Here is a 23,871-nt window from a genome sequence, read left to right on the forward strand (position 1 = left end):
CACATGGAACAGTAGATTTTCAAGGTGAGGGTCATCTGTGCTCAATATCTTGTATGGCCACCATTAGAGTCCAAAACTGACTGGCATCGTCGTCCCATGGAAGCAATCGGATCCCGAATTGTGGCCTGGTGAATGTTCACCCACTCTGCCTGCAGTGCTTGTGCCAACTGTCGGAGGTTCTGTGGTTGTTGCTGACGTGCTCGCAGTCGTTGATCCAGTGCATCCCATAAATGTTCGATTGGGTTTAAATCTGGAGACCTGGAGGGCCATGGCAGGACCTAGATGTTGTGATTCTTCAAAAAGGCTTTTGTCAGTCTTGCCGTGTGAGGTCGGGCGTTGTCTTGTTGGAAAATGACGTTCGCTTGTTGCATAATGGGAAGGACGTGTGGCCGAAGAATCTCATCCGTGTAACGTTGTGCCGTTAAATTCCCTTGAACGTGCACCAAGTCTGTTCTACCAGTGTAGGAGATGGCTGCCCACATCATCACACTTCCACCACCAAATCTGTCCACTTCCTGTATGCAGTTTCGGGCAACACGTTCCCCGCGACGCCTGTAAACACGACGTCTCCCATCCGCACGGCGAAGCATAAAACGTGACGCGTCACGAAACCAAACTTGTCTCCATCGCAGTTGTGGCCATACTGTGTGACCTTGACACCATTGACGTCGCAGTCGACGATGCAGGTCCGTCGAAATGACACCTCGAACTGGTCGTCCAGCGCGAATACCTTCAGCGCGTCAACGGTTCCTCACTATCTGGGCCGATATCCTACGCAATCCTGGCATCGCCGCAGTTGTAGAGGTGGCCGTGGTGGTTCTTTCACGTAAGTGACGTCGCCGTATGAATCTGTCATGTGCTCGAGTAGTGATACGTGGTCGACCGGATCTGGGAAGGTCACGTGTTGTCCCGTGTGTCTGATAACGGTTCCGCAGTCTTGTAATGGTGCTTGGTGCTACGTGGAAAAACCTGGCTACGGCCGAAGATGCTTCGCCTGTCTGCAGTCGGCGGATGGCGTTGTTGCGTTGGGCTTCCGTCAGTCGTGGCATGTTTCCGCTGTTCACTTGCTGTAAGATTGTGATGGCATGCAAATGAAAACGCAACGTTTTTATAGCCCCACAAGTGATGTTGCACGTGCATGTCATGTTGGTGTGTTTCGGTGCCAGGCTCTCACCTGGTTGTGTTTTTGCGATTGTTCCATCTTTTCGCCAAATTTCTGCAGTACCTCATTCTTTCCACACAAATCAATCCCAATCCATGCAGAAATGACCGATTCATTTTTGGTATTAATTTTGTAAGGATATCGGCAACACTCTGTCAGATATTTACGATTTTACTACTTTTGCGTTTCTTTTTTTGCAGGGTATATATATATATATAGTGCATTCAGAAAGTATTCAGACCCCTTCACTTTTTTCACATTTTGTTATGTTGCAGCCTTATGCTGAAATCGTTTAAATTCATCTTTTCCCTCATCAATCTACACTCAATACCCCATAATGACAAAGAGAAAACAGGATGTCAGAAAGTTTTGCAAATTTATTAAAAAGAAAAAACTGAAATATCACATTGACATAAGTATTCATACCCTTTGCTATGACACTTGAAATTTAGCTCAGGTGCTTCCCATTTCTCTTGATCATCTTTGAGATGTTTCTACACCTTGATTGGAGTCCACCTGTGGTAAATTCAATTGATTGGACATGATTTGGAAAGGCACACACCTGTATATATAAGGTCTCACAGCTGACGATGCATATCAGAGCAAAAACCAAGCCATGAGGTCAGAGGAACTGCCTACAGAGCTCAGAGACAGGATTGTGCCGAGGCACAGATCTGGGGAAGCCTACAAAAAAAAATTCGAATCGAATACAATTTGTGTACATGCATGAACACAACAAGCCAGAAAAGGTATCTCTCCCTCACTTTCCAATTTTTTCCCCAAAAACAGGTGCAATTGGAAGATGTCACGCACCAACCTGATACAGCAATGAATACGGCTCCAACGATTGCAAAAAAGGCAAAAGAAAAATACAAGATGAAATACCAGCAGATATATAGTGATAACTGGGAGAAAAACAAAAGAGCAGGGAAATATGAAAAGGAGTTAGACAAATTGGGGACAGACAAAGAAGGATCACTGGAATAGCTAAGAAGAGGTCAACTCAACTGTGATGGAGAACGAATCATTATAGATGCCCAAGACCAAGGATGATACACCAATGGCTTTTAAAAGATGGTGGGACATAGTCATTCAGACAGGTGGAGGTTCTGGAAGGTAGAAACAGAAAGCACGAGTCACCTATAAGGCAAAGCTTCACAACTTAGCCCATGAGTCACAATCCTTCACTGAAGCGGTGGGAGGGGGGGGGGGCGGAGGGGGAGGGGCGTGGATACTTTAAGCCCCAGTCATACCGGCCATTTTCAGGCCACGAATCGCCACGACCTAAGATCGGGGCGACATTCTTGGCCAGATCGTATTGGGGTCCTGGCGATTCCTGGATGATCGGGGGTGATCGGGGCGATTCGTGGCCACTCAAATCTGGTATGACTGGGGCTTTAGAGTCCAGGGAGGACTCCGTTCCACCTTCTAAAAACCAAATTATGGAGCTAACGAGCAACGACACACACACAATGGAGGTAAATACTATGAGACCTAGTAGGTCTCGGATCTCACTCACACACACACACACACACACACACACACACACACACACACACACACACCAGAATCCCCTTTCATAAAAAGTCACCATTTTCAAAACAAAACTATGTATTTTGAGAAATAAAGAATTTTTATTTATTTATTTATTACCATGTGGTGAGGTCTGGCAGAATGGCCTAGAGGTACATTCGCCTCTAAGTTGTCTAGTCTGGTCCCATGGATGAACGTTAAGCTGGGGCTCCGATCTGCTAGCACAATTTGTTCAGTTGGTTTATTTCTTGGTTTTGACGAAAGAAGATAAAAAGCTTTGGGGCCGGATGAACAACCTGAAGGAGATGTCAGAGCAGGTAAGCATGATGTTAACATACAGTGCAAACATCATTCATAATAATTGTTCTGTCAACATGAGTCCTTGTCGTTGATGTATTACAGGCCTTCCTTTGCTCGTACCACATGATAGTCATTATTCGCAAGAACAGCCACATCACTGATCCACCCACACTTCGACTAGTTGTAGACATCTAAACTTTTCCATGTCATAACATCTTCCATGGTGTAAATACTTTTTGTAAACATAAAATAATTCATGAAATCCAGATATAAAATGGTTGGAAAGTTTGTCTCCCTTCTGGGCCTTGTTGTATTCAGCAATTCATCCGGGTCTGTATTGCCCACACCCTGTATTGTTATAATATCGCTGCCTAGACAAAGTGTTAAACATATCGACATATCCAAGGTTCGATCCCTATTATTTGGCCATGAAAGCACACAAAGCACAATAACTCAAACTACCTTGAACGTGGGTGTTTATTATTAATAAATTTATTATATACAGTCACGTGAAAAAGTAAGTACACCCCATGTAAAGTTATGACCTTTTAAACATATTTCAACATACAGCTATTTGATCTTCATTTCAACAATATTGATAGATAAAGGTGATATAATATAACAAATATCATGAAACATTTACATTTTGTAGTCCATTGTATAATTTAAATAAACATAAATGCAAATTTCGCATGTGGAAAAAGTAAGTACACCCCCACATTTATCACTCCTTAAAATACCTAAAATTAGAATCAGGTGCACCAGCTCAGGTGCAAATGATTAGAACATCGTTAGAGAGGATCTTGGAGGAACCTGTCTTCTTTAAACCTCAAGCATTTAGTTTGGTTTGCTCTTTGTTGTTGAAGTGTGCGGCGTCACCATGCCTATATCAAAATAGCTCTCTGATGCCTTCAGAAAGAAGGTTATAGATGCCTACGAGTCTGGGAAGGGATTTAAAAAGATCTCCAAACAATTTGAAATCAATCATTCGACTGTCCGGAAGATCATCTACAAGTGGAGAAGATTCCGAACAACTACCAACTTGTTCAGGCCAGGCCGCCCCAGCAAGTTCAGCCTGAGAGCAGACCGCAAGATGCTGAAAGAAGTCTCTAAGAACCCCAGAATGTCATCACGGGACCTACAGGTAGCTCTTGCCACTGTTGATGTCAAAGTGCACGAGTCTACCTTTAGAAAGAGGCTGCACAAATTTGATCTACATGGGAGGTGTGCCAGGAGGAAACCTTTGCTGTCCAGAAAGAACATCATGGCAAGACTAAAGTTTGCCAATGAACACCTAGGCAAAGACCAGCACTTCTGGAACAATGTGCTCTGGACAGATGAGTCAAAGGTAGAGCTATTTGGCCACAGTACCAGAAGACATGTTTGGCGAAAACCAAAGACAGCATTTGACCACAAGAACCTGATACCAACTGTAAAGCATGGTGGTGGAAATATTATGGTTTGGGGCAGCTTTGCTGCATCAGGGCCTGGGCAGCTCACCATCATAGAATCCACTATGAATTCTTCATTGTACCAGAGGTTGCTTGAGGATAATGTGAGGTCATCTGTCGGAAAGTTGAAGCTCAACCGAATGTGGACCTTGGAACATGACAATGACCTTAAACATACCAGTAAATCCACCAAGGAATGGCTGAAAAGAAAGAAATGGAGGGTTCTGGAATGGCCAAGTCAAAGCCCGGATCTAAATTCCATTGAGATGTTGTGTGGGATTTGAAACGAGCTGTGCATGCAAGAAACCCCTCAAACATCGCACAGCTGAAATAATTCTGCATGGAGGAGTGGGCAAAAATTTCTCCCAGTCGATGTCAGAGACTGGTAGACAGTTATAAGAAACGCCTACTTGAGGTTGTTTCTGCCAAAATACCACCTATTAGAGCCAAGGGTGTACTTACTTTTTCCACATGCGGAATTTGCATTTATGTTTATTTAAATTATACAATGGACTACAAAATGTAAATGTTTCATGATATTTGTTTTATTATATCACCTTTACCTATCAATATTGTTGAAATGAAGACCAAATAGCTGTATGTTGAAATATGTTGAAAAAGTCAAAACTTTACATGGGGTGTACTTACTTTTCCACGTGACTGTATATAGTCTGGTGTGCTCCGGCAGGATTACATCCCTGGCCCACGCCACTAAGGTGATGTTAGCGGACTTCCAGCAGATGGAAGATGACCTCAGGCAAATAGTAGGGTGAATCGAGCAGAATGTTTGGGAAGTACGACATGTTATCTTTTGATTGAATCAGTCAGAAAAGTGATGGGTAAAAATGCCAAGTCTCAATATATATTTGAAACTATTGTATTTTGATGAAGTAAGGGATGTTTGAAGAATTATGTTCCTGTCCCTATTTCAACCAGAGATGAAATGGCAAAATAATCACATTATTAAAGTGTGGAATGCGAGTTCACAATGTCATGTCTACCTCCCTGTTCCTCAGTGACCGTCCATACCTGTACTACACCAACATGATAAAGTGTTTGGGGACAACGATCCTTGTTGGTATGCAATGCCCAACCAGGCAGGTGTGTTTCCCACCAATCTCCAAAGGTCACTTGTTAATGCATGATGACCACTTTCCCTTGCATTGATGCTCAAAGAACTTACGGGATTGTCATGCTTTTCCTTGAATACTTTAATATTCCAACATTCAGCATATTGTCATGGTATAGATGAGGGTTTAGGCTTATGGAGGAGATAAATAACAAAGGGCAGCAAAGGGGGAGAAAACGAGGAACAACACAAACACGAGAAGCAATGGTCAAGAGAGGAACACAATGAGAAAGAATCAGTGTGTCTAGAAAAGATGGTGGATATGTATGGGTGCGCATATCAGGTAGGCAGCGCATTTGAAAGGCAATTCAGGGAGGACAAGACACAGTACACAGGGAGACGATTCCACAATCGGATCGAATATTGTGACAAATGATGCAGGTGGGCAAGTAGCCTGAACAATAACCAATCAAATCGCCTTCTGTAGACACACAAAGCCCAGCACGCGCCGACCGTGCAATGGAATGCTTGTTTTCTTGTGACGTCATCGGAGCACGAGCGCAGGGCACCCTGGGACACCTCGGCCATTTTGATACCCTCTCGAACAACGTCGTCAGCGGATTCACATTAAATAGTTTTTGTTCACGACCAGTCATGCCAATTTGCGGCGTATTTCGTTGTTCAAACAGGCCAGGCGTTAGGCCAGGAGTTAAGTTTTACAAAACGCCCAAACTTCTACTGAATCAGGGTGAGGAAACAAGAAATTTAAGTGAAGAGAGGCGGCGTTTGTGGAAGGCTGCCATCAATCGCAGTGACATCGAAACAGAATCACAGTGGGATCGCACACCTGTCTGCTCCGAGCATTTTGTTAACAGTAAGTAAGAACATGTTTCATTGTATAATCATACAAATATATAGGTGATGACTTATGGCCATACGCACAAAGCACACATGGCGGCACTCACTTCGCACTGTGCGTCACATGTCTACAAAGTATGCACACATGCATGCACAGCTTAAAACTGCAGTGGTTTTTGAACAAATGGAGGGCACTTAATCAATCAGGTCCATAACATTAACACAAGCAGCTTTAAAAAATACATGTTTGTTTAATATATTAATACCTTGGATCGAATCAAGTGGACGTCATTCAGTTCTTTGTGTAGGATTTGTCGCACCCATCCATCTTGGTACAACCTGTATGCCTCGAGGGATTTATACTTCTTCAACTCATCTTTGGTATAGGCCGATTTGCTGAACAACAGGTAGTTGATCACGTCGATGTGGGTCACCTGAGGCCACTTGCTCACATTCTTCTCAAATTGATCATTTGATAGACCATAAGGGTCACACCCAATGACAGAAATCTTCTCTTTGTAACGAACAAGAACGTCCGGGGGGAGCGTCTCTTGGTAGCCAAGGTTGGCACTCGCACTGCTAGCCATACTCAAGCCTGGATCTACCGTATCCTTACGTACACTCCAAGTCTGTTCTACAGGTAGTTGGTTGCAGGTTGACCCACTGCCCAGGTGTTCACCAGTTCACTGGTCCACGGCAAACTTAAACCGAATGTTCTGTGTTTGTTAGGCAACAATACGTAATATAAACTAGATGGCACCACACTCCACATGAACGTGACAAAACAAACAAAATTACTTTATAAAACAGACTTTTTGCGATCTGCATTCACCATAAATCAATGCAACAAATCAATATCAGCGCACACTGACAGATTAGCTTGGGTATCAAAATGGCCGCCGCGCAATGCGAGATGGGTAACTGTGACGTCAGTGAAAACAAAGGATTGTCTGTCTGTGTGTTTGTTTTTGTTTGACTTCTGATCCGCTCGATGAAATGAGAATAAAACTGGTGGTTGTACAACACAGGAATGTTGTAGGTGGTAAAAAACAAAGTATTGGGGGTTCAGGGTGGGGGATTCCCCAAATTCTCTCACTTTAAATGTGTAAGGACCCCCGCCCCCACTTTTTTGACAAGGGAGGATTATGCCCCCCCCCCCGCACTTTCTACTCGAATATAACAAAAAACGCGTTGCTCTGTACAATCCACACAGGCCCTGTCTTACTGTCTGAAAAGAGGAATTACAAACGGGCTATTTTTGTTCTGTCAATTTTGTAGTTCAGTGATGCTGTCCAAACTTTTAACCCTTTGTGTGCTGCTGTCGCAGATTTGTCACAAGATGAAAATTCCTTTTTTTTTGGAAAATGACAAAAAACATAATCATCTTCTTCATAGCCACTTCAAAATAATTTTCCCAGAAAATGTCGCCCCCACTTTTCAATCGCGATCCACACCCCCTGATGTATAGCCCCACCTGGTGGAAGTGGGGTATACCAAAACATAATAAAATGCTCAAATTCTGGGGTCATTAATCCAGCCATAAGGACAGGCTCTTCCTTAGTAATAGCAATTAAAGTTTTAATAGACTCCTGATAGCAATACAATTGCATCAAAGGCAGATTAACCTTGTCAACGGTGTCCAAAACAATCACACCCATGTCCGACAGAACCGGTTTAAGTTTGTCAATTTTAATATGAAATAGACAAACCCAAGAAAGGATGGAAACTCTTTATAACTCTATGGAATTACCCTTTAAGATCCTTTTGAATTACCCTTTAGAACGCATTAAAATTACCCTTTAGAACCCTTCAAAATTACCCTTTAAAACCCTTTTGAATTATCTTTTAGAACCCGTTAGAATTACTCTTTAAAACCCTTTTGAATTATCTTTTAGAACCCTTTAGAATTACTCTTTAAAACCCTTTTGAATTATCTTTTAGAACCCTTTAGAATTACTCTTTAAAACCCTTTTGAATTATCTTTTAGAACCCTTTAGAATTACTCTTTAAAACACTTTTGAATTATCTTTTAGAACCCTTTAGAATTACTCTTTAAAACCCTTTTGAATTATCTTTTAGAACCCTTTAGAATTACTCTTTAAAACCCTTTTGAATTATCTTTTAGAACCCTTTAGAATTACTCTGTAAAACCCTTTTGAATTATCTTTTAGAACCCTTTAGAATTACTCTTTAAAACACTTTGAATTATCTTTTAGAACCCTTTAGAATTACTCTGTAAAACCCTTTTGAATTATCTTTTAGAACCCTTTAGAATTACTCTTTAAAACCCTTTTGAATTATCTTTTCGAACCCTTTAGAATTACTCTGTAAAACCCTTTTGAATTATCTTTTCGAACCCTTTAGAATTACTCTGTAAAACCCTTTTGAATTATCTTTTAGAACCCTTTAGAATTACTCTGTAAAACCCTTTTGAATGATCTTTTAGAACCCTTTAGAATTACTCTGTAAAACCCTTTTGAATGATCTTTTAGAACCCTTTAGAATTACTCTGTAAAACCCTTTTGAATTATCTTTTAGAACCCTTTAGAATTACTCTGTAAAACCCTTTTGAATGATCTTTTAGAACCCTTTAGAATTACTCTGTAAAACCCTTTTGAATGATCTTTTAGAACCCTTTAGAATTACTCTTTAAAACCCTTTTGAATGATCTTTTAGAACCCTTTAGAATTACTCTGTAAAACCCTTTTGAATGATCTTTTAGAACCCTTTAGAATTACACTTTAAAACCCTTTTGAATGATCTTATAGAACCCTTTAGAATTACTCTGTAAAACCCTTTTGAATGATCTTATAGAACCCTTTAGAATTACTCTTTAAAACACTTTTGAATTATCTTTTAGAACCCTTTAGAATTACTCTGTAAAACCCTTTTGAATTATCTTTTAGAACCCTTTAGAATTACACTTTAAAACCCTTTTGAATGATCTTATAGAACCCTTTAGAATTACTCTTTAAAACACTTTTGAATTATCTTTTAGAACCCTTTAGAATTACTCTTTAAAACACTTTTGAATGATCTTATAGAACCCTTTAGAATTACTCTTTAAAACACTTTTGAATTATCTTTTAGAACCCTTTAGAATTACTCTGTAAAACCCTTTTAAATTATCTTTTAGAACCCTTTAGAATTACTCTTTAAAACACTTTTGAATTATCTTTTAGAACCCTTTAGAATTACTGTTTAAAACCCTTTTGAATGATCTTATAGAACCCTTTAGAATTACTCTGTAAAACCCTTTTGAATGATCTTATAGAACCCTTTAGAATTACTCTTTAAAACACTTTTGAATTATCTTTTAGAACCCTTTAGAATTACTCTTTAAAACCCTTTTGAATTATCTTTTAGAACCCTTTAGAATTACTCTGTAAAACCCTTTTGAATGATTTTTTAGAACCCTTTAGAATTACTCTGTAAAACCCTTTTGAATGATCTTTTAGAACCCTTTAGAATTACTCTTTAAAACCCTTTTGAATTATCTTTTAGAACCCTTTAGAATTACTCTGTAAAACCCTTTTGAATTATCTTTTAGAACCCTTTAGAATTACTCTTTAAAACACTTTTGAATTATCTTTTAGAACCCTTTAGAATTACTCTTTAAACCCCTTATGAATTATCTTTTAGAACCCTTTAGAATTACTCTTTAAACCCCTTATGAATTATCTTTTAGAACCCTTTAGAATTACTCTTTAAAACCCTTTTGAATTATCTTTTAGAACCCTTTAGAATTACTCTTTAAAACACTTTTGAATTATCTTTTAGAACCCTTTAGAATTACTCTGTAAAACCCTTTTGAATTACTCTGTAAAACCCTTTTGAATTATCTTTTAGAACCCTTTAGAATTACTCTTTAAACCCCTTATGAATTATCTTTTAGAACCCTTTAGAATTACTCTTTAAACCCCTTATGAATTATCTTTTAGAACCCGTTAGAATTACTCTTTAAAACCCTTTTGAATTATCTTTTAGAACCCTTTAGAATTACTCTTTAAACCCCTTATGAATTATCTTTTAGAACCCTTTAGAATTACTCTTTAAACCCCTTATGAATTATCTTTTAGAACCCTTTAGAATTACTCTGTAAAACCCTTTTGAATTATCTTTTAGAACCCTTTAGAATTACTCTTTAAACCCCTTATGAATTATCTTTTAGAACCCTTTAGAATTACTCTTTAAAACCCTTTTGAATTATCTTTTAGAACCCTTTAGAATTACTCTTTAAACCCCTTATGAATTATCTTTTAGAACCCTTTAGAATTACTCTTTAAAACCCTTTTGAATTATCTTTTAGAACCCTTTAGAATTACTCTTTAAAACACTTTTGAATTATCTTTTAGAACCCTTTAGAATTACTCTTTAAAACCCTTTTGAATTATCTTTTAGAACCCTTTAGAATTACTCTTTAAAACACTTTTGAATTATCTTTTAGAACCCTTTAGAATTACTCTTTAAAACCCTTTTGAATTATCTTTTAGAACCCTTTAGAATTACTCTTTAAAACCCTTATGAATTATCTTTTAGAACCCTTTAGAATTACTCTGTAAAACCCTTTTGAATTATCTTTTAGAACCCTTTAGAATTACTCTTTAAAACACTTTTGAATTGTCTTTTAGAACCCTTTAGAATTACTCTTTAAAACCCTTATGAATTATCTTTTAGAACCCTTTAGAATTACTCTTTAAAACACTTTTGAATTATCTTTTAGAACCCTTTAGAATTACTCTTTAAAACCCTTTTGAATTATCTTTTAGAACCCTTTAGAATTACTCTTTAAAACACTTTTGAATTATCTTTTAGAACCCTTTAGAATTACTCTTTAAAACCCTTATGAATTATCTTTTAGAACCCTTTAGAATTACTCTGTAAAACCCTTTTGAATTATCTTTTAGAACCCTTTAGAATTACTCTTTAAAACACTTTTGAATTGTCTTTTAGAACCCTTTAGAATTACTCTTTAAAACCCTTATGAATTATCTTTTAGAACCCTTTAGAATTACTCTTTAAAACACTTTTGAATTATCTTTTAGAACCCTTTAGAATTACTGTTTAAAACACTTTTGAATTGTCTTTTAGAACCCTTTAGAATTACTCTTTAAAACCCTTATGAATTATCTTTTAGAACCCTTTAGAATTACTCTTTAAAACCCTTTTGAATTATCTTTTAGAACCCTTTAGAATCACCCTTTATAATTACCATTTACAACACTCTAGAATTACCCTGTACAATTACCCTTTAGTACCTATTAGAATTATCCTTTAGAATTATTCTTTAGAACCCTTTAGAATTAACTTTTATAACCCTTTACAATTGCTCTTTAGAACCCTTTAGAATTACCATTTAGAACCCTTTAGAATGACTCATTAGAACCCTTTAGAATCACCCTATAGAACCCTATATAATTACTCTTTAGAACCCTTTATAATACCCCTTTAAAACTCTTTAGAACCCTTTAGAATTGCCCTTTAGAATTACCCTTTAGAACCCTTTAGAATTGCCCTTTAGAACCCATTATAATTACCCTTTATAACCCAATAGAATTACCCTTTAGAACCCATTAGAATTACCCTTTAGAATGACCCTTTAGAATTACCCTTTAGAATGACCCTTTAGAAACCTTTAGAATTACTCTTCAGAACCCTTTAGAATTACTCTTTAAACCCCTTTTGAATAATCTTTTAGAACCCTTTATAATTACCCTTTATAATTACCCTTTAGAACCCTCGTGAATTACCCATTATAATTACCCTTTAGAACCCATTATAATTACCCTTTAGAACCCTTTAGAATTGACCTTTAGAACCCTTTAGAATTGACCTTTAGAACCCTCGAGAATTACCCTTCAGAATTACCCTTTATAACCCATTATAATTACCCTTTAGAACCCATTATAATTACCATTTAGAACCCTTTAGAATGACTCATTAGAACCCTTTAGAATCACCCTATAGAACCCTATATAATTACTCTTTAGAACCCTTTATAATACCCCTTTAAAACTCTTTAGAACCCTTTAGAATTGCCCTTTAGAATTACCCTTTAGAACCCTTTAGAATTGCCCTTTAGAACCCATTATAATTACCCTTTATAACCCAATAGAATTACCCTTTAGAACCCATTAGAATTACCCTTTAGAATGACCCTTTAGAATGACCCTTTAGAAACCTTTAGAATTACTCTTTAGAACCCTTTAGAATTACTCTTTAAACCCCTTTTGAATAATCTTTTAGAACCCTTTATAATTACCCTTTATAATTACCCTTTAGAACCCTCGTGAATTACCCATTATAATTACCCTTTAGAACCCATTATAATTACCCTTTAGAACCCTTTAGAATTGACTTTTAGAACCCTTTAGAATTACTCTTTAGAACCCTTTAGAATTGCCCTTTAGAATTACTCTTTAGAACCCTTTATAATTACCCTTTAGAATTACCCTGTAGAACCCTTGAGAATTACCCTTTAGAACCCTCTAGAATTACCCTTTTGAACCCTTTAGAATTACACTTTAGAACCCTTGAGAATTACCTCTAGAATTAATTTTTGGAATCCTTTAGAATTACCCTTTAGAATTACTCTTTAGTACCTATTAGAATTATCCTTTAGAACCCTTTCAAATTACCCTTTAGAATAACCCTCAGGGTTGAGGCCCTGAGCTATCTTCCACATGCACTGACTGGGTCTGATTCCTGGAGAAGTGACTTTCTTGATGGACACCATGGAGATTTCACTGATCACCCCTACAGTGGTATGGCTGATGACAGTCAGGGATCTTGTCCTCTCATGCGTCCATGAGTGTGTCCTCAGGGGTTGGCCAAGCACAGTGCCACAGGAAGAGTTCAAACCATTCATTACTCATAAACATGAACTGAGTGTTCATGTGGGGTGTGTACTTTGGGGAGCATGGGTGAACTGCCACCTCAACATTGATGTCAGATGGTTGACATGTTGCACGAGGGCCACATGGGTATTGTTTGGCGCAAAGCTGTATGTGGTGGTGTCGAATGGACATGGACTTAGAGCAAAAAGTCAAAGCGTGTCATGAATGTCAGGTGTACCAGAAACTTCCTTCCAAAGCACCACTGCTCCCTTGGGAGTACCCCAAGCAACCATGGTCGCACATAAATGTAGATTATGTAGTTCCAGTCCAAGGAAAGATCCTATTCATCCTTGGTGATGTGCACTCAGTGGATTTCAGTAGATGTCAATACAAAAATGGCAAGTGAGGTCACGTTTGACAAATTGCAAGAACCGTTTGCCGCACAGAGGGCCTACCTAACACTTTTGTGTGAGGTCGGACAATGGGTCTTGTTCCACGAGAGAACAACTTACAAAGTCTTACAAAGTGGGCGGCATCCAGGGCTCCAAGATGGACATTGTTACTGAGCCTTTCAGGAAGTAGTACCCACTGCACAAAGGAATCGAAAACCGAAACAACCAGATTGTTGTGACTTTAATCAGCAATGGACTTTTCCTGGAGAATTTCAAATTCAATTTGTTATTGGGGGGGGGGGGGGGGGGGTTAAAAAAGATGTTAATTAACTGTAGAGGAGGATGTGTGATCTATCACTACGCTGCATCTGCGCATGCGTGAATAATACGTTTGCCAGGATTGGTCTGCACATCTGCGCAATAAAGACGTTTCGGTAATGGTGGCATTTCTGTTGTACATGGGAGTCTTCCTGTCTCTTGTAAGACACCCATCTAGTCCTGGGAGAACTGAACAGGCAGGATGTCCCAATAAATAGGTGTGTCTCGTTGGGGAACTATAGACCTGTTGGAGACATTAATTCGGGACCACATGAGGAACCATTTAAATAAATACAAACTAATTAAGGGCTGTCATCATGGGTTTATCAAACGTATGTCTTGTTTGACAAATATTTAAAAGTTCTATGAAACAGTTTCTGATCAGGTGGATGAGGGAATGGCAGTGGACATTGTATATCTGGACTTCAAGAAGGCATACCACAGACGAGGTTGTGGGCCAAGGTGAGGGCTTGTGGAGTGGCTGGTCAGGTAGCTAACTGGATTGGTGATTGGAAGCAAAGAATGGCTGTGAGTAGGAGAATGTCTTGCTGGGAGGAGGTTGGTAGTGGGCTACCTCAGGGGTCAGTACTAGGACCGTTATTACCTCCACCACCGAGGGTGGATGGAGGTTATGTTTTCACCCCCGTCTGTTTGTGTATCTGTCTGTCTGTGAACAGGATATCTCAAAAAGTTGTGGACGGATTCGGACAAAATTTGGCAGAGAAGTAGATTATGTGACACAGACGAAATTATTCGATTTTGGTGAAGATCCGGATTCGGCGAGTAGGATTTTAAAAAAGTGATTCTTCACCATTGGGAGATAGGACGAAAAACAATATATAGCAGGTTATCTCAAAACGTTGTGGACGGATTCAGAGGAAACTTGGTGGAGAGGTTGTGTGTGTGACAAGGACTAATCGATTCGATTTTGGTGAAGATCTGAATATGGATTCGGATACGAGAATTATTTAATTTTTAAGTGATTCTTCACCATTGAGTGATCGGTCGGAAACGGATACATAGCAGGATATCTCAGAAAGTTAAGGACGGATTCAGAGGAAACTTGGTGGACAGGTTGTGTGTGTGACAAGGACTAATCGATTTGATTTTGGTGAAGATCTGAATATGGATTCGGATACGAGAATTATTTAATTTTTAAGTGATTCTTCACCATTGAGTGATCGGTCTAAAACGGATACATAGCACGATATCTCAGAAAGTTAAGGACGGATTTGGACAAAACTTGGTGGACCGGTTGGGTGTGTGACAAGGACGAATTGATTCGATCTTGGTGAAGATCTAAATATGGATTCGGATACGAGAATTATTTAATTTTAAAGTAATCCTTCGCCATTGAGAGATCGGGTGAAAAGCGACATACAACATGATATCTCAAAAGTTATGGACGAGTTACAACTAAACATGGTGGACAAGTTGGTTAGGTGACAATAACAAGCCGATTAGATTTTGGTTCAGGTCCGAATCCTGATCCGGAATATCAGTGGGATACAAAATATAACCTGTTCAGCCTGGCGGAGGTTTGCGCTCTACCGAGTTACGTTCTCGTCATTCCTAATTTCCATCAATGATTTGGACAGTGAGGTGAAGAGTGGGCTTTCCAAATTTTCAGATGACACAAAGCTTGGAGGTAGGATAGATACATAGCAGACGGGCTAGTGATCAAATTCAGGAAAGTATTTGCAAAGTTTGGGCAAAATTTTACCGAAACAAATGTAAGGTGCTGGGGATGGGTAGGAATAATGAAAATAGAGATTACATGATTGAAGGGGCGTGTCACCGAGGAGAAGGATCTGGGGGTGTTAATAGATACGAGGGGAGAGAGGGTAACCAGACAGGGCAATGCCAGGCAGATATAGGTAAAGCAAACAGGGTTTTTCTTTAGAAACATTTAATAGAAATTTCGTGAGGTCTCATCCAGAATATTGTCTGCAGTTTTGGTCACTACAACACAGGAAGGACATGACTGTCATAGAGACTGTTCAGTGCAGGGCTACGAGATTGTTTCCGGGCCTAGCTAGACTCAGCTATGAGGAGCTACAGAAGGAGACAGGGTTTTATACATCAGAAAGGATATGGTTACTAGGGGATATGTTAGAGATGTTTAAGATAATGAAATGTAGAGACAAAATAAATGCAGAATAATTATTCGGCACAATAGACAGTGATAGGACAAGGGGACATAGCCTGAAAGCAAAGAAGAGGAGAGTTAACACAGTAGATCCTCAGCTCTGATTGGTGGACGTTTGTGAGGAACGTACATACGTACATACACCGGAAGGACAGACAAACACTGTTCCAGACAGCATTGCCCTATATTTGATTGTCTTGTAAATATGTGCTGCATTTGACCTGTTTATATGTGCCCTGGCCTGATTACATGTATAAAATGCAACTTGTTTCCTCACACATAGTTGGGCAATAGATATGATCGTGGTCACGTGAGTCGGTTCCGCTCATCCATTGAATACGATCCGTCACGTGGCTGCCGGCACGATATCCGCTCGCACAGAAAACTTCACCTGTTGTATGGTAACACGGTTCTGCTGTGAGAGCTGGCAAGAATTTCCAGGGACGATTAGCTGTCGTGGATGCTTCGCAACTTGCCAAACCCGTTTGACGGGTAGAAAACAAAACTTTGAAAGTTTTGACAGAAACTTTGAGTCAAAGAAAAAAAAGAAAAGAGAAAAAAAAAAAAAGTTTATTGAGAAAAAAGAAAGAAAGAAAGAGTCAAAACTTTGACAGTTTTCTGGATGGGGTAGAACCGTAAAATATGTACAAGAGCCAATATATTGATTGCATACATATCGGAAGTGGGGGATCGAGAAGTGTGAAATTGAGAAAAGAAACAGAAGGAATGATGATTGGAGAGAGAAATGAGGATTGGGGATTGTGAAAGGAATGGAGAAAGTAGAGAAAGGAGGTTTTGGAGATACAGAGGTAAGGGGAGGGAAGAGATATGATATGTTAGGAAGCATAAAGAGTGTGGGAGGGCAGAGGAGATCGGAATTCCGTCTGTAGTTACACAAATAATCAATGCAATTTTGCAAGAATACTTTTGTATTTGTCTTCATACTTTAGGCCATAAACAACACCATGCTATTGCCATGATCCCAGCTGATTTGATTCTAGACAAATGAATCGATGATAATAAAAAAAAAGGATATGCATTATGTCGAAAAGGGAGTGAAAATGTAATCGAACTTGTACATGTCAATGGATAATATTCCCATCCCTCTTTCCCTCTTTCTTTCCCAAAATACGTCCTCAAGATTTGCGTAGCAAAGTGTCCAACGGAGTTTTGGGTTGCAGATATTACTAAAGAAGCAGCTCAGGCCTACAAAGAAATTTTTTGCCAAAAAGGCTTCAGCCTCTCAGAAACCACCTTGGTAAGTACCTCATTTGATTTGCTTCTCAGCCGTGTGAAGGTGTTGCAGGCAAGTCTGTTTAATCATCCACTTATCACATTTGGTATTTTTGAAATGATCTCTGGCCGTGTCGATAAACTCTCCTTTGATTGACATCCAGGTAGATGATCATAATTATTTTCAGTTATTTTTGTCGATTTAAATATCTCAATAGAAGATGTGTCGTTGCTGTTATTATTGTCACCAACGTCGCATTCGTCATCATTGTTGTGGTGGTTGTTGTTGTTGTTGTTGTTGTTACCCCGCACAGGCAAAGCAAAAAGCGGAGTTAAGCAATTGCTTAATGTCCGTCTGTCTGTCTGTAAACGTCCGTTTATGATCGAGGAATAAAATATTGAAATTGAATGTTATCGTCATGCTAAAATACGCAATTTGGTGTCTGTCTGTCTGATCGTGATATATTCGGTCGCTTCTTATCCAATCTCAACCAAACTTCACAGGAGGACTAAGGGTCGCACGATGGAGGTTGTCGCGACTTCATTTGCCCCTCTCCCCAAGGGGGTTTTCCACCTTGGGTGAAATCCGTGTTAAGGTATTATATATCCATGTTTAGATAGCTTATCATGGCGTTTTTCCAAGGTTGTTTCTAATAACAAAACTAACAACAATATGAATTATTTTACTATAATGTTTTTTCATGAATTAATCATTAATATTATAATAATACCGTAATACCGTATATACAAAACAATATTTATACCGTACTAATAATATCCCCTATCCTGGACTCGTGTTGGCTTAGCCTTAGCGGTTAGGGTGCTGGCTTGGGATACCAAGGATCCTGGGTTCGAATCCCGGTTGATTGCTGAATTAATGCCAGGGGGGTTGACTCAGCCTGATCATCCTTCTGAGGTCGGCAAATTGAGTACCAGTTCACTGGTAATTCCCTGTGTGTGGCAAGAGGTGACCAACAGGGTTGGCAGCAGGAAGGGCATCCGGCCGTAAAACATGGACCTCAAACAGGGAACCATGATTGTCATGGGGCCTGTAAGGCTAACCCCCACTCTAGCGGGGAAAAATGGCCTTAAAACGATCATTCATTCATTTATTAATTAATTCATTCATATGTATACTGTAGAATTGCACACATTTGCAAATGAATGCAGCATGTCCCTCCGTACCCCCTTCAACCACGTTTAAATCAAAACAAGGACATTGGTACCTTGTCAGAATTGAAGCATCTCTCGACTGAGAGTTGCAGGTTCAGTTCGTACAGGAGCAGGCAGTCCACACTGTTGAAGATCCTTGCCAGCCATGGACTGTACAGTATTTTCAATGAGTACCAATGCTTGGTTGTGCATGGCAGAGGTAAACTACAGGTTTGGGTTTTTTGACTCTTGTTGTGCTTGATACAGTATGTCTTCTGTCATGCTGTCCTGGTGATTATGCCAAAGTTGCTCAGGATTGGATGGTGAACAGGCACAGATAATGATAGCAAAGAGGCTCCTCATCTTGCTTGGAGAATGCGAGACTGCAGCCTCTTCCAAGGTACTGTTCCAGTGTGCATCATCTTCCAAGAGACCTCTTCTCAGGCAAGCTTCACAGTATGTTGCACAGACATATCCAGTAACTGTCTTGAGATCCTGGAATGAGGTTGGACCATGAATGTTGTGCAGGAGGAGTCTGTGATAAAAGCACTCAGAGTTGCTGGGATGAACAGTGTAGACACGACCTAACACTTGACTGGATCTGACGTGAGGGTGTCCAGGGATTGTTGCACCTTGCTTTCTTGGCCGAAATGCCTTTTTCCCTTCTTGCCAGGTGTAATATCTGGGCACTTCACAGTAGAGAAGACTTCCAGCAAAGGAATCCTGTTTGCACAAATCAAACAATGCAGTTAGTTTGGTCCTCGGTGGCTGCTGGGCTCGCTGCAGCGCGGTTTCTTCTGTGAAGTAAACTCTTTCCCCATTTTCCAAATGGATCTCAAGATGCATAACACTGGGGTGGCGTTCATCATTGGGAAAGTTGAGAATACGCCACACAGCCTCATTACTGCCGATGTAACGACCCATCTGATATGCTGATACCTCATCACTTTTGGTTTCCTCTCTCTGCAGACCAAAGACTGCCTGATCAGTACCTTTGTTGACGCACTTCAAGACATACTTGATAGACTTGACTGAGTAGCATGCTTCAACATTGATGTGTGATTTGAAGATGCGTGAAAGGAGAGGGTTGAAGGGCACCACCCACTGGTTGTCAATGACAATTTCTTGTTGTTTCACTCTGACAGTAGTGGTGAAGCCCCCATCACCTGGCTTTCTTCTTCTGTACAAAGGATATCCATCCTGATCTGTCTGAGTTTCTGTAAGAAGAGGTCTGGCATATCGTTTTGTGCATTTTCCTGCTTTCATGCAAGGAGAATGAGTGTTGATGTGACCACAGGGACCATGGAGCATGTGCTTCACCACTACTTCGTGCAATACTTTGTCCTCGGTAGGATTTGGAATCTCTGCACTGATGATATCATCTACCTGAGATGGACGAATCTTATCCTTAAGCCAGACCAAAATGTGGATGTGTGGCAATCCACGCTTTTGCCATTCAATGGAGTACATGTAACATCTGCAATCTCCAAAAACAGCACCTTTTGTGATGAGATTCATAAGTGAAATAACCTTCTGGCGAAACACTCTGGCAAGAAGATCATGCCTGTCTTGGGCTGTCTGACCAAGCATAAGTTCTGCTGTGATCTCGGGCCATGTAGGATTGCAGGTAAAAGTGATAAACAGATCAGGTCTACCCTAGTAGCGAACATAAGTCATGGCATCCTGTGTGTACTCATGCATGTAGCGAGGACCCCCTGTGAAGAAAGAGGGCAGTATAACCAACTGTCCAGCAATGGCAGCATGACCATCATTTGCAACAGCATCTCTCAGGTGAACATAGCTTTCCAATCTTAATCTCTTCTGGTTGTGTCTGATGTAGCACAATCGCTCAGACGCAATCTTGGCATACATGGCAACAATGAATTGGTGGAAGAGCTGACCATATCGCAAAATATGACTGTCCATTTGTCTGACCATAATTCGGTAGGAATAGAAGTCATTGGCAGACACCTTTTTTCCATCACGTTTTTGGTGTTCAAAGTGATATCCATCCTCACCTTTCCAGAATATGAGAGGATACTGCAAGGCATCATAGGCCTTATTAGTTTCAGAAATACGAATCAGTTTGTCATCTTGCTGTTGGAGAATGATGTCTTGCCGATTGAATTCTTGTCCAGATATGAGGACAGCCACATCCGAAACAGTATGAGCATTAAAGCGCCGTGGATGGTGTCCTGTTGGAGTTCTGTCAGCATGGATGATTACTTTCCAGTTTGGCTGTGTTAGATTATGCAAAGTAGTGCGAAAACTCTTAACATAATTATTATGAGCATGGAGCATCTGCTGAAGGGCCAGCACAATTTCCTCTCTGACAGTTGTAATATTTCTGCAGCGCTGCTGTACCTGCTACTGCTCATCACCCAGGAAATAAATTTGAAGAAACTTTGGGTCTTCATTAGGTAAGGGCAAAAGCGAACCAGCCAAATGGTAAACCTGTCCCTGAACCTTAAAAGTTGGCATCCATCCTTGTTGCTGCACAATGCTTGTAGTACCAAATGAGGTCATTTGAAAGCAGGAGTTGTACTTTCGTATGTTTGCCAAGAAATGGTGGGAGTCTCTGTTGCTGCCAGCTAAAAGTGACTTTAGTGGTTCAGGTGGTTCTGTGAGGGGTGTGAGAAGCACTTTGCCTCCAGCACAACACATTCCAGGTGATTCAGCCTTCCACTTCTTTGCTCTACAGTGTTTACAGATGACATACATTCCACCTATGTGAACAATAGAATCACCTTCATAGTTGATGGAGGAGTCATATTGAAAGGCAGCAAGCCTCTTGTTCTGCCACTTGCTTGCTCTCACTGCTGTCTGCATGGTGTGGTGTGCATCAAGTCGTGCTCTTGTCTGGACTGGAGTTTCTGCTGCCCTGGCTGCTGAATGTCTGGCTAAATCAGCCGCTTTTCTAGAAGTTGTATGGGTCGGAGTTTCTGCAGCCCTGAGTGCTGCCTGTCTGGTCTGTTGTGCAGCAATTCGCGCTTGTGTTTGAGCAGGAGTTTGAGCTGATCTCAGTTGTGCCTGTCTGGCTCGCTGGGCTGTAAGTCGAGCTTCTCTCTCTGTTGAGGACTCTCTTTGTCTCTTTTGTTGTACTTGTATTGCATGTGCATCTGCACTTGCAGAACGTTGCCTCTTAGGTCCCATTTACGAAGTTACTGAGAAGTGATTGTCTGTAAGAAAGGAGAAAAACACAAATGTATTGAAACGTTAGTGTTGAGTAGTATATGACACCACTGAGTGAAGAACAATATCCGTATGGACTGAAAAACATACGTTAGTGTTGAGTAGTATATGACACCACTGAGTGAAAAACAATATGCGCATTGACTGAAAAACACACCAAAATCAATATAACTACATCTTACCTTTTGTACTGAAAATACCAGTATTTGTAAACATTATTGCAAATGGCTGTGAACAATCGCCTACTGAAACATTCCATGAGAGAGTATCCGAGGATGAAATAGCTTTGATTTGGAGGCAGTGCAGAAATGTCAAATTTGGTCCCCGGGCGGTGTGGGTGGGGGTGGGGGTGGTCGGTTTTTTTTTTTGTTCATGAGTGATTCTGTGGTGCATGGGGACCCTCGTGCCATATGTGGTGAAGATCCATTGAGAAATGGCAAATTTGGTCCCCGGGGGGGGGGGGGTGGGGGTGGGGAGCGGTGGAATTTTTTGGTTCATCAGTGATTCTGTGGTGCAGAGGGACCCCCATGACAAATTTGGTTAAGATCCGTTGAGAAATGGCAAATTTGGTCCCCGGGGGGGGGGGGCGGTGAGGGGCGGTGGAATTTTTTGGTTTATCAGTGATTCTGTGGTGCAGAGGGACCCCCGTGACAAATTTGGTGAAGATCCGTTGAGAAATGGCGACGCTGTTTCAGAACAAACAAACAAACAAACAAACAGACAACCTTTCACGCTTATAATATAAATGCCACTATATTCACGATGTCACTAGCTTATAATATAGATGCTTATAATATAGACGCTTATAATATAGATGTAATATAGATGTCTGAAATATATTGTTGTGGATCTCGGACGTCGGCTCTCCCCTTATCAAGGGGGGGTTAATCCCCTTGTACTTTTATCTGGCCGACACGAGTCCCGGAAGTTATACGTTCCTTCCGGTCGGTATTAAATAGGGTTATTGGTCGACTTAGTCCTAATACCTATTTACTAACACCGACCATGAAGCAAGGAAATAACTCCCGCCCGAACTACGGCGTTAGTGGACACGCCGAGTGAAGCGAGCCGCGATTCGGGCCGTTAACAAGGACTAGACCCGATTATGGTGGTTCCGATCGTGCCACGCTTACCCAATGAGAGAAAAGACTGATGCGATCGGATAAGAGGAAACCAGGAGAATAGGAAGAACAGGTGGGTTTATTAATTATGTACAAAGTAAAGAGGAAACGAAAGAAGGGAAAGTACAAGGAAGAGGAAGAAGCAGTTACACAGGGCAGCCTTAAACAGTCTTATCATATTCCCTGGACAAACGTGCCCGTCTCACATACACACTCACACGGGGATTGTAGATGGTAGGGTGGAACAGGTTGATGGTCACCAGCGCGTCCAGGCTCCAATCCGGTTCCGGTCCAGGCTCCGGTCCAGCGGACGAAACCCGGCAGGCAGCTCTTCAGTGTAACGCGAACGGACAGTTATAATGACGGGGGGAAAGGCTGGTACTAGCGCACATAATAGTTGCACACTCGCGCCAAACGCCCCCTCTCCAAGGTCCTGCTTTGAGCTCCCAATGCCAACAAGCCCTCTCTGATCAAGCGCATGTACCCTGAGTTTGTTGTAATGTGCGCTCTCCCAATACATCCTGTCAACACCAATTTTTCAACGAGTCCTCTCAAGGCGAGCTCTTCTCATCAGTCCTGTTGCCAAGCGCATGTACCCACAAGTCCTCTTTAATGAGCGCCGCTGCATAAGTCCCCTGGTAAGTCCTGTGAAAGGGCTTTGCGTTCGCGCTTTTATAAGTGAACCAGCGATCGCTCCACCAGCCCAAAAGCCACGCCTATCAGGCGATCTTACTTCAGCCCTGGTTGGCTGGTCATCGCTTACCGGCCCCACCCTGATGGTGGGTTGACGTGGCCACACCTCCATTCTTGTGCTCCCCCCCCCCTTTTTCCGGGCCTCACCTCGTGGCTTATGGTGGCGTTGAGCAAGCTCACGGGCAGCGAAGGCTGCTGCTGCTGGCCGAGGAGTGTACCAAATTGGGAGGGCCGTGGGGTACAGACAGGAGGGCGCGTAATGGCATCGCTTGGAGAGGGAGGCTGTCAAAATGGACGGAATGGGGCCTACTCCTTATTTGATTGACACAACGCAGATTCAACTATTGGAAACATGGCCTTATCTATACACATTACACATACTAATGAAATAACTGAAGTCCTATGGTGACCT

The 23,871-nt window shown here is 40.8% G+C and overlaps 1 protein-coding gene across 2 annotated transcripts in view; it reads left to right on the plus strand.

The window, feature by feature from the left end:
* The window catches only part of LOC137417471 (choline transporter-like protein 4), an 80,437-nt gene that overhangs the window by 16,668 nt on the left and 39,898 nt on the right, over nucleotides 1-23,871 (plus strand). For both annotated transcript variants that reach the window (XR_013621223.1, XM_078767540.1), the window contains exons 4-5: nucleotides 5,463-5,547; nucleotides 17,210-17,326. Coding sequence is in view for 1 of the 2 variants with exons in the window: in XM_078767540.1 (XP_078623666.1) it covers nucleotides 5,463-5,547; nucleotides 17,210-17,326 (202 nt within the window). In the remaining variant the exon portion in view is untranslated. The remainder of the gene's footprint in view (nucleotides 1-5,462; nucleotides 5,548-17,209; nucleotides 17,327-23,871) is intronic.

The sequence above is a fragment of the Myxine glutinosa genome, chromosome 13 (genome assembly GCF_964187855.1).
Source record: "Myxine glutinosa chromosome 13, kmMyxGlut1.1, whole genome shotgun sequence".
Taxonomy (NCBI): domain Eukaryota; kingdom Metazoa; phylum Chordata; class Myxini; order Myxiniformes; family Myxinidae; genus Myxine; species Myxine glutinosa.